We start from the raw sequence: 14,219 nt of genomic DNA, 5'->3' as shown, positions 1-14,219 counted from the left end.
GGAGGGAAGTTCTGTGCCTACCCTGGCAGCCTCCATGGAATTAAGAAAGTGGTGAGCCATGGAGGAAAAGATGAGTAACTGGCATTCCAGAAAAAATCCCTCGGGTCCCCTGTGGCCTCAAAAAATAAAGTACAAGAGGCCACGAGCATGATGCCAGCAGTGGCCACCAGCAGAAGGCCAAGGCGGGAACCAGGCCCCCCACGCCTCAGCAGCACAGCCAGCTCACACGCAAGGACCCAGCCGGGCTGGTCCTCCGGCACCATCTTGGAAACAAGAAGGGCAGAGCGGAGAAATGTGGAAGACTAGCCAGTTACCCAAAAGGGTCTGAGTCATACCTAAAACGACTGTTTCAATTACTGATTGCACGAAGTTTTGAACGGAATTGGGCTCACTTGAGTTCCTGACTTCACTAGGCGGGGCTCAGCACCTTCTCTGAGCCTACAGACGTACTTCGGTTTAATGCACTTCGCACATCTGGAGGTTGCCTATGATAAATCCTGCTAAATCCTGAAGCAGTTTAATCCAGTGGTTTCTGGGCAGGGCGAGTTCCTACAAGAGGAAGATGAGAGAAAAATGCCCTCCAGGCTCAACCCTTCATCCTCCAAGAGTTTCCATGAAATCGCGTAAGGAGAGTGACTTTCTGGATTTGAATGTCCAGGCTTAGCACCAGGTCAAGCGGGCATGTAATCCTCGCCTTCCTGATGAGCAGAGCTGAGGCTCTCAGCAGGTAAGTGACCTCCCAAGGTCAGCCAGGCAGCGTCAGAGCTAAGACTAGTCAGTCCCACAAGATGATGAGCGTGCTGCCCTTCCCAAGTGTTCCAGAGCCGCTCAGAAGCTGAAGCAAACAAACAGGATTATCACCATTTGAAATACATGCCCTGGATCTCCAGGCAGGACGAACAAGAAATTTCTCGAACCTTCTCTCCTCCCCTCAGACCACACACGGCCTCTCACGAGCCCCTCCGCATCCTGACTTCCCATGACCTCCACCTCCTGGTATTTCTTCACCCTCTGACCCACCTCATATAACAGCATCTACCTACGTTGCAATGACATAAAACAGTTGCTAATTCTTGGACTTGTTAGGAAGATAACAACGAGATAATCTGTGTAAAGTGCTTAGTTAGCTCGGTGCCTGCCACATAGAAAGCCTTCGGTAAACCCCCTTCTCGTTAGCTATTATCATCCAACACAAACTAACCAGAAACACAGGGGATCCCAAGCGAGTGACTCGGCAAACCTTTACTGAGCATCTACTACGCCACGGGAAACACGAAATGGAACTGGCCCTAGGAAGTTGCCGGCACCATTCTCTATTCATGCCCCGTCAGTCTGGCCTGTGGAGACTTTTCTCTCTCAGGCTTCCACGCCACAAGCTTCTCAGTTGCTCAGGCCTGAGAGCTATTTTAATTCCTTTTTCCTTCACTCCACTCCTATCCGCTTGATTCCCAAATGCTTTCGATGTAATTCCTAAATAACTCCCAAAGCCGGCCGCTCCTCTCTGACGCCCCTGCCATGCATTGCTTTCTCTCCCACTGGGACTCTGAGGGACCCTCTGACCCCCAAATACATTAACCAGGAGCCGTAATGAGGAGGTTGCAGAAAGAAGCACATCTGTCATGATGTGAAAATATTCAGGCGTTTGCACTCGAAACCTCGTCCCCACGAAGCACGAGTAGCTATTCCTTCCCTGGATCATGCCAGTCTCGGGAAAATGGAATGCAAAGTGCTTGCAAAGTGACACTGAACATTTGGCTAAATTCGCAGGATTTCATGAAATTAGTGGAGGTGACATTGGAGACCTGCCCAAGGAGCATCTGGAGCTGAAGCAGGTACAGCTGAGGACGAGGACCGGCTCGGCTCAAGGCGGGATTGACACTCGCGAAGACAAAAGAACTGTTTGAGCACCGCAGGACCGAAGGCGAACCTCGGGAAAAGCGATGCCGTGTTTCGATGTTTTCTTAACGATGCTTCGAAAGTCAGGCGAGAAGTGGAGGGAGGGTGCTGCGTGCTGCGTGCTGCCGTCTCGTAATTTTTTTCAGGAAAAATCAGGAAGGAAGGGAGGAAGGACAAAATGTCAATCATCCATTCTTTCCTTGTTCTAGGATTTTGCACAGAGCTGCAATTGTCACATAAGGATTGTGAAATCTATGGAAATTTTTTTTCATAATTTTCCGTAGCATTTTTCAAAGTCACCAAAAACGTTTTAGGAACTGCTGGAAACGCGGGCTTCCGTGTGCCTCCCGGCGGCCCTCCTTGGACACCAGCCGCCCTCAGATGGCGAAGGCGTCTCGTGCCGCGGTTGTCTGCTGCCCGGTGTTCCCATTCTTCCCGCTGCAGCAAGTCTGGCTGAACACGACCCTGCTAAGGGACCGTCCATGCTTCCCCACTGCCCTTAGGAATAAAGTCCAAAGTCCCCCACCCAGCGCCAAGGCCCTGACCATCCGGCCACTGCCCCTTTGCACTCAGCTCCGCCCTCCCGGCTCCATCTATCCAAAGGGCCTTCGCTCACATGCTTTCCGCCGTCTGGAGCCCTCTTCCCCTCTGTCTTTCCCAGGAGACGACACCAGTTTATTCAAAGAAGGCACGTAATGCCCAGTTACGGCATGAACGAATGAGCCGTGAAAGTTCTTCCCGATTCCGACAAATTGGTGTGTGCGTGATGAGCCCTGTGTCTCTTCGCTCTGACAAGCGTCCCGCCACCAGCCATCCCTGAATCCACCGTGCGGTCCCTACCTCCTGACGGATTCGTAAATTAAGATCTAGCACGCGTCACTGGAATATCTTCCTCCGTGTTGTGGTCGCCTGAGCACGAGCGGCCGTTGTCCTCGAAGCAAGATCTGAGGGCACGTCGGTCCCTGATATTGCGATGCCCAGAAACTCGGTAAGGGGGTGAGCGATTAGGGTCACCCTAAGAGAAGTGCCGCCCACCCAGTTTCAAAGATGAGCCCCACATCTTACTGGCATTTTTCTGAGCGATGACCATGTGACTCCTTACGGCAACCATAATTTTTATAACCTCAAAATCGCTGCTTTCGAGCTGTCCTACATATAATAAAGCACACTAAATAATCCGCTTCGGTGCCCTCCTCCCACACACAGGCCAGCTCACATCTCCACTTTCTGGTCCCTATAGTTACCCAGACGACGCCCCTCAGACCTGACAGCAGAGTGGGGACAGCAGGGAGCAGAGGCCTGGCTCCTCGCGTTTGGCCGAGGACAGTTCTTAGCAGGTTATCTTGTGAATCAGAGGCCATCTTGCTTTACCCTCTAAGTTATCAGTGGGGAGGAAAAGGGGAAAAAAAGAAAGAAAACTCTTCACAGCTGAGGGAACCGATCCAAATTATTTCAGAGTCTCTCCACGAGGCCCCTCAGGCCGATTCTCGTCTAATCTCTGCTGTCGTGGAAGGAGTGACTGTCGATGGCGGGAAATCGCTTCCAGTCACCCTTCTCTCTCCCCTCGCTTTAAATCAGGCCTCTAATGCTATGGTGGGGGGGGAACATTTTCTTAGTAGATTATAAAAATGGAATCGATTCGCTGGAGGAGAAGAAAAATCAGTAGGTAAATACATTTGGGGCTCATGTGAAAACATCGCAGAGCCAGTTTCGAGGAAGCGGTGCGCTGACTGAATTGAAGGCCCTTTGGATGTAAAAATAAGACAAACGCTAGGAGCCAGGCCTAATGGAGACAAAAATGAAAAAAAAAATGAGCACTGTGACTCATCGTTAGCACTGGCCAAGGCTGAAATCCACGCGGTGAGGTACCAAGCGGCCTTGTCTCTTTGTGCTGGGGCGGGCTACACGGGTCGCCCAAAGCCGCCCTCCGAAAATGATTGAAAATAGTCCGGCACCCCCAGACCAGCGCTGGGGATCCTGAGGCTTCTCAGTGCACACCTGGGTCCTTAAAGTGCATCGAATAGTAGACACGGGACAGCGGAGCGTCCCCCGGGCCAAATGCGAATGGCCTCCCACCCTCAAACACATGAAGAGACGAAGTCACGTGAACTCAGATGTGAAAATGCCCGGGAGGCCGGTGGGGCGCGATGGACAGAAAACGAGGTGGTTTTCGTCTGGGAAAATGGCCCGAGCACAGCGCCTGAGAGCGGAAAGATGCGAGACGGGGAGGAAGCAAAACCCTTCGGTGGAGGGGAGCGGTTGGTGGACAGGCAACCACGGAGAAAGCAGCTTCGGTCAACGGCCAGCGCCCAGCGCAGGCGGGCCTGGGGCTCATCTATTAAAAAAAAAAAAAAAAAATCGCTTTCTCCAAGACTAAAGTAGAGACACCTAGCAGCAGATCAGAAGTGTGAAAGCCGATTCGAATGTAAAACATGCAGAGTCAGTGCCGTAATTCAAGCCCGGCAGGGGACAAACCGTCCAAACCGGCTTGCAGATCTACTCTGTTCGGCCTGTGCAGTGCTGGCCTGCGTAGTGGTGGATCTATTTAAACTGGAAGGGTTCACACATAATTAAAAACAAAACCAGACTTCTGGCTTCTCTTAAGAACTGCAAAATCTGGCCCAATTCCTCTATCTAGTCATCCTACAAATGTTTATTAAGCATCTACTCTGCGCCAAGTTCTATTCTAGGCCCTAAAGATACAGCAGCGGGGGGATCCTGATGTCGTGGAGTTTGCATTGCAGTGGGGAAGGCGACCAGTGAATAAATCCGTGCCCGGGCGGTGGCGAAAGCCGTAAGGAAAAGGAAAGCACGGCGAGAGGCTGAAGAGTAACCAGGGCACTGCCGGACGCGGGGCGGTCGGGGTGGGTCTCCTGGCTCCTTCAAGGCCACATCCGGTTCAAGTCGGGGATGGCTTCCTCCTCAAACCAGGCACGGTCGCTAGTTAGCCACAGTCCCCGCTACTCTCTACGGAACCCGCTCCTGGCTGACTTGACTCATTTGAGTCATGGCCCCTGGAGTTAATCCTTCTCGAGAGCCCCCCAACTCTGGCTACCCAAGAGCCAGGGGAGAAAGGAGATTTGGGGAGCCCAACAGGGTGAACAAGTAAGAGCTGATGGAATTGGAAGCGATAAGGCAAGGGGGTACTTGATAAGAGAGGCCAACACCCAAGCGCAGGTGACAGAGGGGCCAGCAGCTCCACAGTCACTGGCCTGGAAAGTGATGGAAAAACACAGACGTGGAGACAGAAGCATTTCAGCAAGCGCCCCTCTGAGGAAGAGTCAGCCGCACTCTGAGACTTGGGTTTTGGACCCACACTTTGGGCCGCTGAGCCAAGATGGCACTCAGAGAGCTCCCCGCTGGCCTGGCACCACTCACCACCTCCTCATAAGGTTAGTAAGCTCAAGGGCAAGGGTTCGTCTCCCTGGGGACTCAGAGGCTGGCCCGCACATTTTGCATTTCTCTTAGAAGTAAGGGACAGTCAGGACACTGCTGAGTAAGTAAAACTAGCTGACAAGATCCCCTTGCCACAGAAAGAAACCTCCCCCTGGCAGAAGGAGCCTCTTAGTCTTTCCTGTGCATGGCCCCTTGGCAGTGCAGTGAAGTCCAGATCTGATCTCAGAATAATATTTCTAAATGCATAAGGCAAAAAAAATAAGACTATAAAAATTACATTGGAACAGTTATCAAAATGTTTTTTAAAAACTATAATAAAGTTTGTGCTTCTTCATTAATGTTCTATATAAAAGATTGGAATGGAGCCTCATAAACAGCATAAGTACAAGGTAGCGATGAGTAGAAGTGGTATTTTGAGATATTTGCAACGATTGTAATATGATAGGAAACTCATCCATGATTTCTATTAGTGTGCTTCGTTGCCTGTATTCATGCTGAAATGAAATAAATTATCGAGGGTTTGTGTAACTAAAGAGTAACAGTAGAACTCTTTCATGCTCTTGAAACAATGCTTGTAACCCACTGGCTCAAATTCACACTAAAGTGTAAATGGTTATCCCAGACCCTTTCCTCAGAGTAGATGGGACAGTGGTAGATAGTAGGATCTAATACAATGGCACTGAGCACTAGGATTCAAGATAGAAGGGAAATATATGCAACAAAAAAGGGGAACCACAAGTAGGAAAAGACCCTGTTAGCAAAAAAAAAAAAACAAATTTGCTCCATGTTACATAAGGCTGGGTGGCAAGGAACTGTTGTCTGCAGTCTCTCTGCTTCCTGGAGGTCTGACCTGGTGCTTGACAGAATCGAAGAGTGGGTTTGGCCCTTTAAGTTTGCTGAAGCGTCCCTTGATTGCTCATTAAAAGAACCAGTCAGTCCTAGTGAACTGATTCACTTCGCCCCAGCCCCTGAAGGATGCTACACATCAAAGCATTCTAGAAGAGTTCTCTAAAGACGCTGACACCAGTCCTGACTGCCGAGAGCTGGCCCTGCCCCAGGACACGCTGACTCACGCAGGAAAAGTAACGTGAGGGCTGCCTCAGAAGAGGCACCTGAATTTAGGTCGTCATTGTTAGTTGTCTTTAGAGACATGTGAGACAGGCCAGACGTTTCCTTTTCAAAACAAGACTACCATTCAGTAAACACAGGGAAGATGAGAAAATCATCAAGTCTACAGAGGTGAAGAGAAAAACCAGGTCAAGAAAGAAAAGAGGGTAGAAGAGATAAGCACAAGGCACGCAAAACACACAGACATCGGACAGAGGGGAGAGGAGGCGGGAAGGCCAGGTAAGGAGAGAGAAACCCCAACCCTCACCAAACCTTCAAAGGAAGGCTCATCTCACTGCTGAGCCTGCTCAGCAAGGAAAATAAACCCCTCCGGGTCAAGTTTGGATAAACGGTGTAGCATTTGTTATTCAGAAAGCAATCTCCTTTCTTTCTAAATTCTGGAAGCCTCCGTTCCTCGTTATTAAAAGGAACTCTGCTGCTCCCTGTTCTTGAAGACAGCAAATGTCAAAACTCTTCGTTCAGAGACCAAGGTCATCTATGGTTATAGAGTAACATCCCTCATGTGGCTTTGGGATGCCTAAGGCTGTTTCCAGCCCTGTTGCATTTTCACGACCATCGGCATAACTGACACCTCATCTCCGTGTTCCCCGCAGGCGGATGAACCACACGGGCATGGCTTACCGTGTGGGGTGCGTGAAGCCAGAAATGTGTACTTCGGGGGTAGGAGAGAGTCTATGTCACTGGCCACAGAGGCTTTAAAAAGTTTTGGGATATGCATGAGCCGGTGTACAAGGGGGAGACGGTCTGTGCTGGAACAGTGAGGTCTCTGCAGCTCCCTGGGTGATGTGCCAGCCATGAGCACACGCTGGAAATGGGCACGCGCAGGTGTGTCCTACAGGGCGTCGCACACTTACGATTTACTCCTTCCCAGCGCCATGTGCCCTGAGACTCCCTCCCGCCCCACTGGGGGGCTGTGCACATGGCCCTTGCTAGGCCTGGGGAGTGTGGGCTCCCCCAAGAAGACAGGGCGCAAAGAGCCTGGCGTTGCAGGGGACACACGTCGGACCTGCTGACAAATACCCTCGCACGTCCGGCCGGATGTCAGGAGGAGGACATTCTCTGCAACGTGTTTTATAACGGCGAGAAAATAACGCCAGCGTCCGCCAGTAGGAAATAGGATAAATCAACTGTGGCACATCGCGCAACGGGGTACAGGACGCTGAGGGGTTAAAAAAGAACGAAGCTCTTTATACAATGATGCGGAAAGATCTCCAAAATGTCTTACGGAATAAAATAATAGCAACTAATGGCAAAGTGCCGACCAGTGTTTACAGTACGCTGTCTTCAGTGCAAAAAAGGGATAAAAATGAGGATATGTGTTTAGACTGGCTTGAATCTACAAAGAAACACTGAAAGGATTTTTTTTTTTTAAGTGGTTGCAGGGCAGTGAGCGATGCAGTCGATTTTCACTGTGAACTTTCAGTGAATTTAATTTTTGAACCGCGTGTATTCAGAATAATAATAAAATGATAGTAACGCAAAGCTAGGGAGAAAAAAATACATCATTTTCATTCTAGAGATCAATTGTTAAAAAACAATAATAATAATAATAATTTTTTTAAACCTAGAGCAGACCCCAGCGGGGCCCTGTTGGACTCTGAAAAGCCAACGGAAGTATTTAACAAACATTAATCCTTGTCACGCCCTGAATCAACATGTGCCACATGACACCGCCTCGCCCTGGGGTGAGGAGTCTCTCCTCCTAATCTCTCCGCAATCCACCACTGTGGGGGGGATGTGGGGGGCCCTCCCCGAATCTCCCAGCCTCCCAGCCACACAGGTCATCCTGACTCAGCCGCTGGTTTCTGCCCACTTTTCCACTTGTTCAGGCTCCACCGGGCCCACAGGCCCCGTACAGAGCGCCCCCTTCCTCCTGCTTATGGAAAACCAGCCCCTCGGAGGCCGGGCTAACCCCAAGGTGGCCTCCGCTGCCTCTGGTGTGAGTTGGATTCTGAGGGTTAGTTGGGGTTCACTTCCTGCACTGCCAGCTACGGCGCATTCACCACCAGCACACCCTCCCCGCGGCGGCGCCCCGGCCCCCTTCTGGAGACTCTCTTTTCCCCTATTCGAAGGAAGATCCGAGTCAATCGATGAAAAGGCACTTATTAAACACCTTTCCCAAAGTTAAAACATCTCTGACGAAAAGCAGTTAAAAGGATCTGTTGGTAATTGTACTTCCTTGAGACACACGCGAAATTCGGACAAACATCTGGAAGAGGTCAAAGGCACCCCGCACTAACCCAGAACGGGCGAGGTCCCACGCTGCTCCTTCACAGCCCTGACGCGAAGGCGGAGGACACGCAGGCTGAGGTTTTCGGGAAACGGGGCGCGTGTTTCGGGCGATGCCCCGAATCGTTCCTGCTGCATTATCGTCAAAGCCGCCCGCCACCAGCCCTGCTATATTCATTAAGGAACATCGGGGGTGTTTCAAATAAAATGCCCCGTGATTTTCAGAATCATAAAGGATTCCAACAGGTTTTCCCGGCTGGAACACGGAGGGGGAACAAAAAGCAGGGGACCTTCTGAAAGGGGACGGTTCTCGGGGCCGGACGGGTGCTGAGATTCTGTTTGTTTTGCTGATTTTCACCCAGTAGGATGTGTCTCCTCGTTGCTCTCATTTCTTTGGCAGCCGTCCCTGGGTGGTGCTGTGCAGGCCCAGCGACGTTGATTCGGGGCCACGCTGCCCCCTAATCTGTTCTCGAGGAGAATCTTGGTTCCTAGCACTTGAGGTTCGAACTTAGGAAACAAAATACAATGAATTATTTCCCAAGTTGAACTGCACCTGATTTGGTGGGAACGTGAAAGGTTGTGAAGGGCAGGTTCCTCATCTCAGAATTCTGGGCCGATGAAAAAAAGCTTGGCTAGGAAGATAAGATTCTTGTTTTCTGACTAATTATAAAAGCATCTACTATGACAGTTCATAAGTATAGAGACGGAGCCATTTTATAGGGTAAATTATGTCCACTTACAGGTAACTGCAGTCGGTGAAGTGTAATGGCTTAATCTGAGGTTACTCATTACACACACACCCCACCCTCTCCCCAAACAAACAGGACTCTCCCCAGTTACTCACCTAGGCCCCCTTGACAAATGTCTGTGCGCGTGGCTCCACCAACGATAAACTGAGGGCTGGGACACAGTTCCTTAAAGCAATTTGGGATAAAACACAAGTCATAAGATGCCCAGTGATGGTGGCAGCAGCGTAAAGATGGCTTTAGAGTCATTGAATTCAGACCTGAAAGCAACCTGGATCTTCTGTTGCATACACTTCACTTTATTGCTGAAAACTCTCTTCATCCAGGTCCCTAGCCTTACTTGCCCTTGACTTTCTCCTCACTTTTGTAAATACCCCTTCTCAATCTCCTTCAAAGGCTCCTCTGTTCTGCTCACTCCTAAGAATTAGGGAACCCTGGGTCCTCAACCCTCTACAGGGATGCCATTTCACATGGCAATAACCTGCCCTGAGCATTCTGTCTTGGTGAAGCCTGTGGCTTCAACTCCCAAGCACAGAGTATGCTGATGCTTCCCAAATCGCCCCCGAGCTGCGTAATCGATTACCCACGTCACGCTGTTCGTGTGATATAAGCTCACAGACTCATATCTAATACGTCTACCAAGTTCTGCTGAAGTTCTGAGTTCGGTCTGGAAGACAGAGCGGTTTGCAAGGGCCGGGAGCGAGTTAGGGTGTTTTCACTGGAACAGCGCTCGGAGGATTCTAAGTAGATGGAATGTTCGCTTCACTGCATGTTAGTCTTAGCATAAGTCGAAATTCACCTTCCTCCAAGAAAAAAACAACCGAGAAATGCCACGACCGATATATGACATGAATCTTTCAGGGGCCAAGGACGTCCTCAGCTTTGTAAGATGGCACCTCAGCACGACGCCTGCAGAACCTGCCCAAAGTCGTCTCTCCATTACTAACTTTCTGCTGGAACGCAGATCAGAGATGCAAAGCAGGAGAGAGGTTCAAGGGGTTAAGAGGCTCCGCCTCCCCACACTTGGACACTGTTTCTTTCCTCCCTGAATAACAATCGTGCCTGTTTAGGAACAACGTTCAGTACTGCCCGGGTAAGGGCCTCGAGACTCTCCATAAGCACGAATGACGCAGCCTCCGATGGACGGGAACGAGGGGAGCGAGGGTGTCAGGAAGGAAGCCGAGGCAGGAAGTGACTTCAGCCTCACGTCTCGGTGATGGTGGCGACGTGGAAACACTGCTCCCCAGGGCGCTGGGCCACGTCCGAGAGTCTAGATCTGGCGCTTCGGCAGCTCTGACTGTGCACATTTGGGAAACTCAGCGATGCCGCCATCTTCCTCACCGTCGCCATCGATATGGGCACATACTGGGCCTAGCGCCCCTGGCCCTCTAGGATCTGGTCCCACGTGACGTTTCCAGCCTCATCTCTGTTTCCCACAATGCTCTCTGTCCTCTACTTACTGCTTTCCTCTGAATAGCCTTGCTCTAAAAACACTTGTGCGACTCAGGGCCTTTGCTCACTCCTGTGCCTTTCTGGTCTCTGTCACGACTCTCTTCCATCACCAGGCCCAGCTCAAATGTCTACAGTAATTAACCCGCCCCAACTCTGCAGTCAAATCTAACTGCTTCTTTTCCCTGAACTCCCACACATTTGTTCATATTTATATTTCACCCTCTGGACACTCTGTCTTGTATTAATAGCTAGAGACAGCTCATTTTATTGAGCATCTATCATACGTCAGGCACTGCGCTAAACCATTCTCCCATTCAAACCTCCCAAGAACCCAAGGAGGTAAGTGCTATTATTATTCTCATTTTAAAGATGAGGAAACTGGGTCCCACGGAGGTCAGTAAATTACTCATGGTCACGCAGCCAGTAAATGCCAACGAGGGAACTAAAATCCTGATCCACGTGACACCCAAACCCACGCTCTTAGCCACTCTGCTGCCTGTCAGTTATTCAATTGTCCCCTCCCCAGCTAAAGCTCCACTAAGGCCACACACGAGCATCTGCCCCAACCAGGACTCCGTAAATCAAGATAGGCTAGATATATATGGAGATATATATATATATATATCTATATCATCTCCTTTCCCTCAAAGGCAGGTAAAAATTGACATCTTTGTAGGAACCAGGATCATAAGAGCCACATCTGGGCAGCTGGCTGAAAGGCCCCAAGACTAAGGAAATAAGGAATCACCCTCAAAGTGGCAAGTGACACAAAAAGCTAACAACCCAATTTAAAAATGGGCAAAGGACTCGAATAGGCATTTCTCCCAAGAAGATCTACAACTGGTCAAGAAGCACAAAAGATACTCAACATCACTGGTCATCAGGGAAATGCAGATGGAAACCACAATGAGATATCACCTCACACCCATTTAAGATGGCCACTATCCAAAAAAAAAAAAAAAAAAACGGAAAATAACAGATGTTGGCGAGGACGTGGAGAAACTGAAAGCATTGTGCCCTCTTGGTGGGAATGTAAAATGGTGCAGTGGCTATGGAAAACAATACGGTGGTGCCCCCAAAAAATCGAAGCGTAACTGTCATATGATCTAGCAATTCTACTTCTGGTTAAATTCCCAAAAGGATTGAAAGCAGGGTCTCAAAGAGATATTTGTGCACCCATATTCATAAAAGCATGATCCACGATCCCCAAAACGTGGAAGCAACACAAGAGTCTGTTGATGGATAAATGGGTAAAAAAAAGAATATATACCGTACATGCCTGCAAGAGAATGTCATTCAACCACAAAGAAGAAGGAAGTCCTGACACCTGCTACGTGGATGAATCTGGAGGACATTGCGTTATGAAGTAAGCCAGACGCCAAAGAACGAATACTATACGATTTCACGTAAATGAGTTACCTAGAGTAAACTTTGTTATGTGTATTTTACCACAATTTAAGAAAGAAAAGAGGGAGGTAGGAAGGGAGGAAGGGGGGGAAGAGGGAAAAAAGCAGCAACTGAACTCATTAATGCTCCTCACTTCCGAACAGCACGACCTTCTCGCAGACAGACCTCAAGAAGGCCCCTTAGAAGGAAATAAAGCATTTAGGAAAGGGCTGATTTTCTCAGGTTCTCAGGCACATCCCAGAGAGAGGCAGAACCAGGGTCATTACCATCTCAGATATTTGATAACCTATTTTATCTTAGAAGATAAAACCGTGTCCTCTAATGTACTGTGTGATGTGTGAGCTCGGCCTGGCTAAAAACAGCTGTGTGATCATTCTTCACTGATGAGTGAAAATGGAGACAGTAAATTTTGACACGCATTTATTTATTCATCTGAAAACTCCAAACAATGGCGGCACTTCAACATCAATCAGGTTCTACCACCTCATCCTCTGGACTTTACAGCATTTTGTTGACAGGCACAAATTAGCGCGCCTAGTCCTCAATGATCACATTAACGTGGGCAGCGAGACCAGGTGAAGACATGGTTTAGAGGCAACGGCAATGTGGGTGGGTGAGGAGGTGAGGGCTCTAAGAATGATTTTCCCATCACGGTCCAGAAGATGCAAGATGCCCTGGCCAAGGGCCACCGAGCATGTTCTCTTATGAGACTTCGTATGTGCCAGACGCTAAACAGAGCCCTTCACATAATTACCCCAATACTCACAGCCACTCTGTGCGGAGGAGGCTCCTGTCACTGAGGTTAAATCACTTAATCGGGGTCGCACGGCTGTAGGTCACAGGTCCAGGTTTTGGGAGGACGGTTCCCCGTTCTCTGCCCTTGAGCTTCGGGTGGTCCCGGTGACAACACCCAGGAGCCCCTAAGTTCCATCTGTGTTCACAGAGCCACAGCCGCCACCTCTCCACCCGCCAGCCCCATGGGACAATTCACGGCCTTCAGCAACCCTGTGCCTTTCAGCAATGACAGCACGATTTCCTCTAATCAATGACTGCACTCAGCATTGATCAATTCCATGTGTCCTGTGCCTGTTACGTGCTGGACACTATACTCCAAGCTTTATCTCTAGTCCTCACACCAACCCTGAAAAGTAAGGTGCTGGAAGCACCATTTTACAGGCGAGGAAACTGAGTCTCACGAAGGCTACTGTCCAAGGCCACACAGGCAGAGCCAGGATTCAGGTCTTACTGGTCTAGTCCCAGAGCCCATGCACCTCGCCACCTCTGAAAAAGATTTCTGAAATATGGGATTTAGGGTCCAGAGCCATGACTTCTCCCTCCACGACTTCTGACAGGAAGCGAGGGCCCTCCATCCTGCACGACACTCAACAGCCAGCCCATCTCCTTACCGGGGGTCGCTTCCAGACAATGCCTTGAGTTTGCGGGGAGCATGGTCCGAGATCCTTGTAGCCCAAGGCCGATGGGCACGCTGGGAACTCTGGATCCTTAAAGAGGACGCCTGAGTCCAAGCACTGCTGCCTCAGGGTCTCGAAGTCCTGGCCTAGGTACTTCACGGCCTTCTGGTTGGAGCCCAGACCTTCAGCGGCTGCCCGCTGTTTGGAGACTCCAGCCGCCAGGGCCGCCATGGCCGTGGGTGGGCCCCGTGGGGTACACAGGAGGACAGCACTGCTCTGTGCTCTGGGAGACGTGCCCCACTGGGAGGGGAGCTATAAGGCAGCATGGAGGGGAGGAGGGACAGGTAAACATCTCACCTGAGGGGCTGCTGCAGAGGGAAGTGAATCAGAGCCAGGAGCAAATACGTACCCAAAGTGCCCCGCCTTCCCTGTCTGCCTTTTGGCAGACAGTTTGGAGGCCGGGAACCTTCCGGGGCCCCACCCAAGCCATTAATAGGACCTCAGCTGTCCCCACCTCATTGCAAGACCTGCTCACCTCCCATTGGGTCCACTG

General features: G+C 50.2%; 1 protein-coding gene across 1 annotated transcript in view; it reads right to left on the bottom strand.

The window, feature by feature from the left end:
* The window catches only part of CAPN8 (calpain 8), a 46,285-nt gene extending 32,388 nt beyond the window's left edge, over positions 1–13,897 (bottom strand). Inside the window, 2 exon segments of the mRNA XM_039883325.1 lie at positions 9,494–9,563; positions 13,661–13,897. Of these exon segments, the coding sequence (XP_039739259.1) occupies positions 9,494–9,563; positions 13,661–13,897 (307 nt within the window).
* Between the last annotated feature and the right edge of the window lie 322 nt (positions 13,898–14,219).

This window comes from Pteropus medius, unplaced genomic scaffold (assembly GCF_902729225.1).
Source record: "Pteropus medius unplaced genomic scaffold, Ma_sr-lr_union100, whole genome shotgun sequence".
Lineage (NCBI taxonomy): Eukaryota > Metazoa > Chordata > Mammalia > Chiroptera > Pteropodidae > Pteropus > Pteropus medius.
This window is presented reverse-complemented; position numbering and strand designations above follow the sequence as displayed.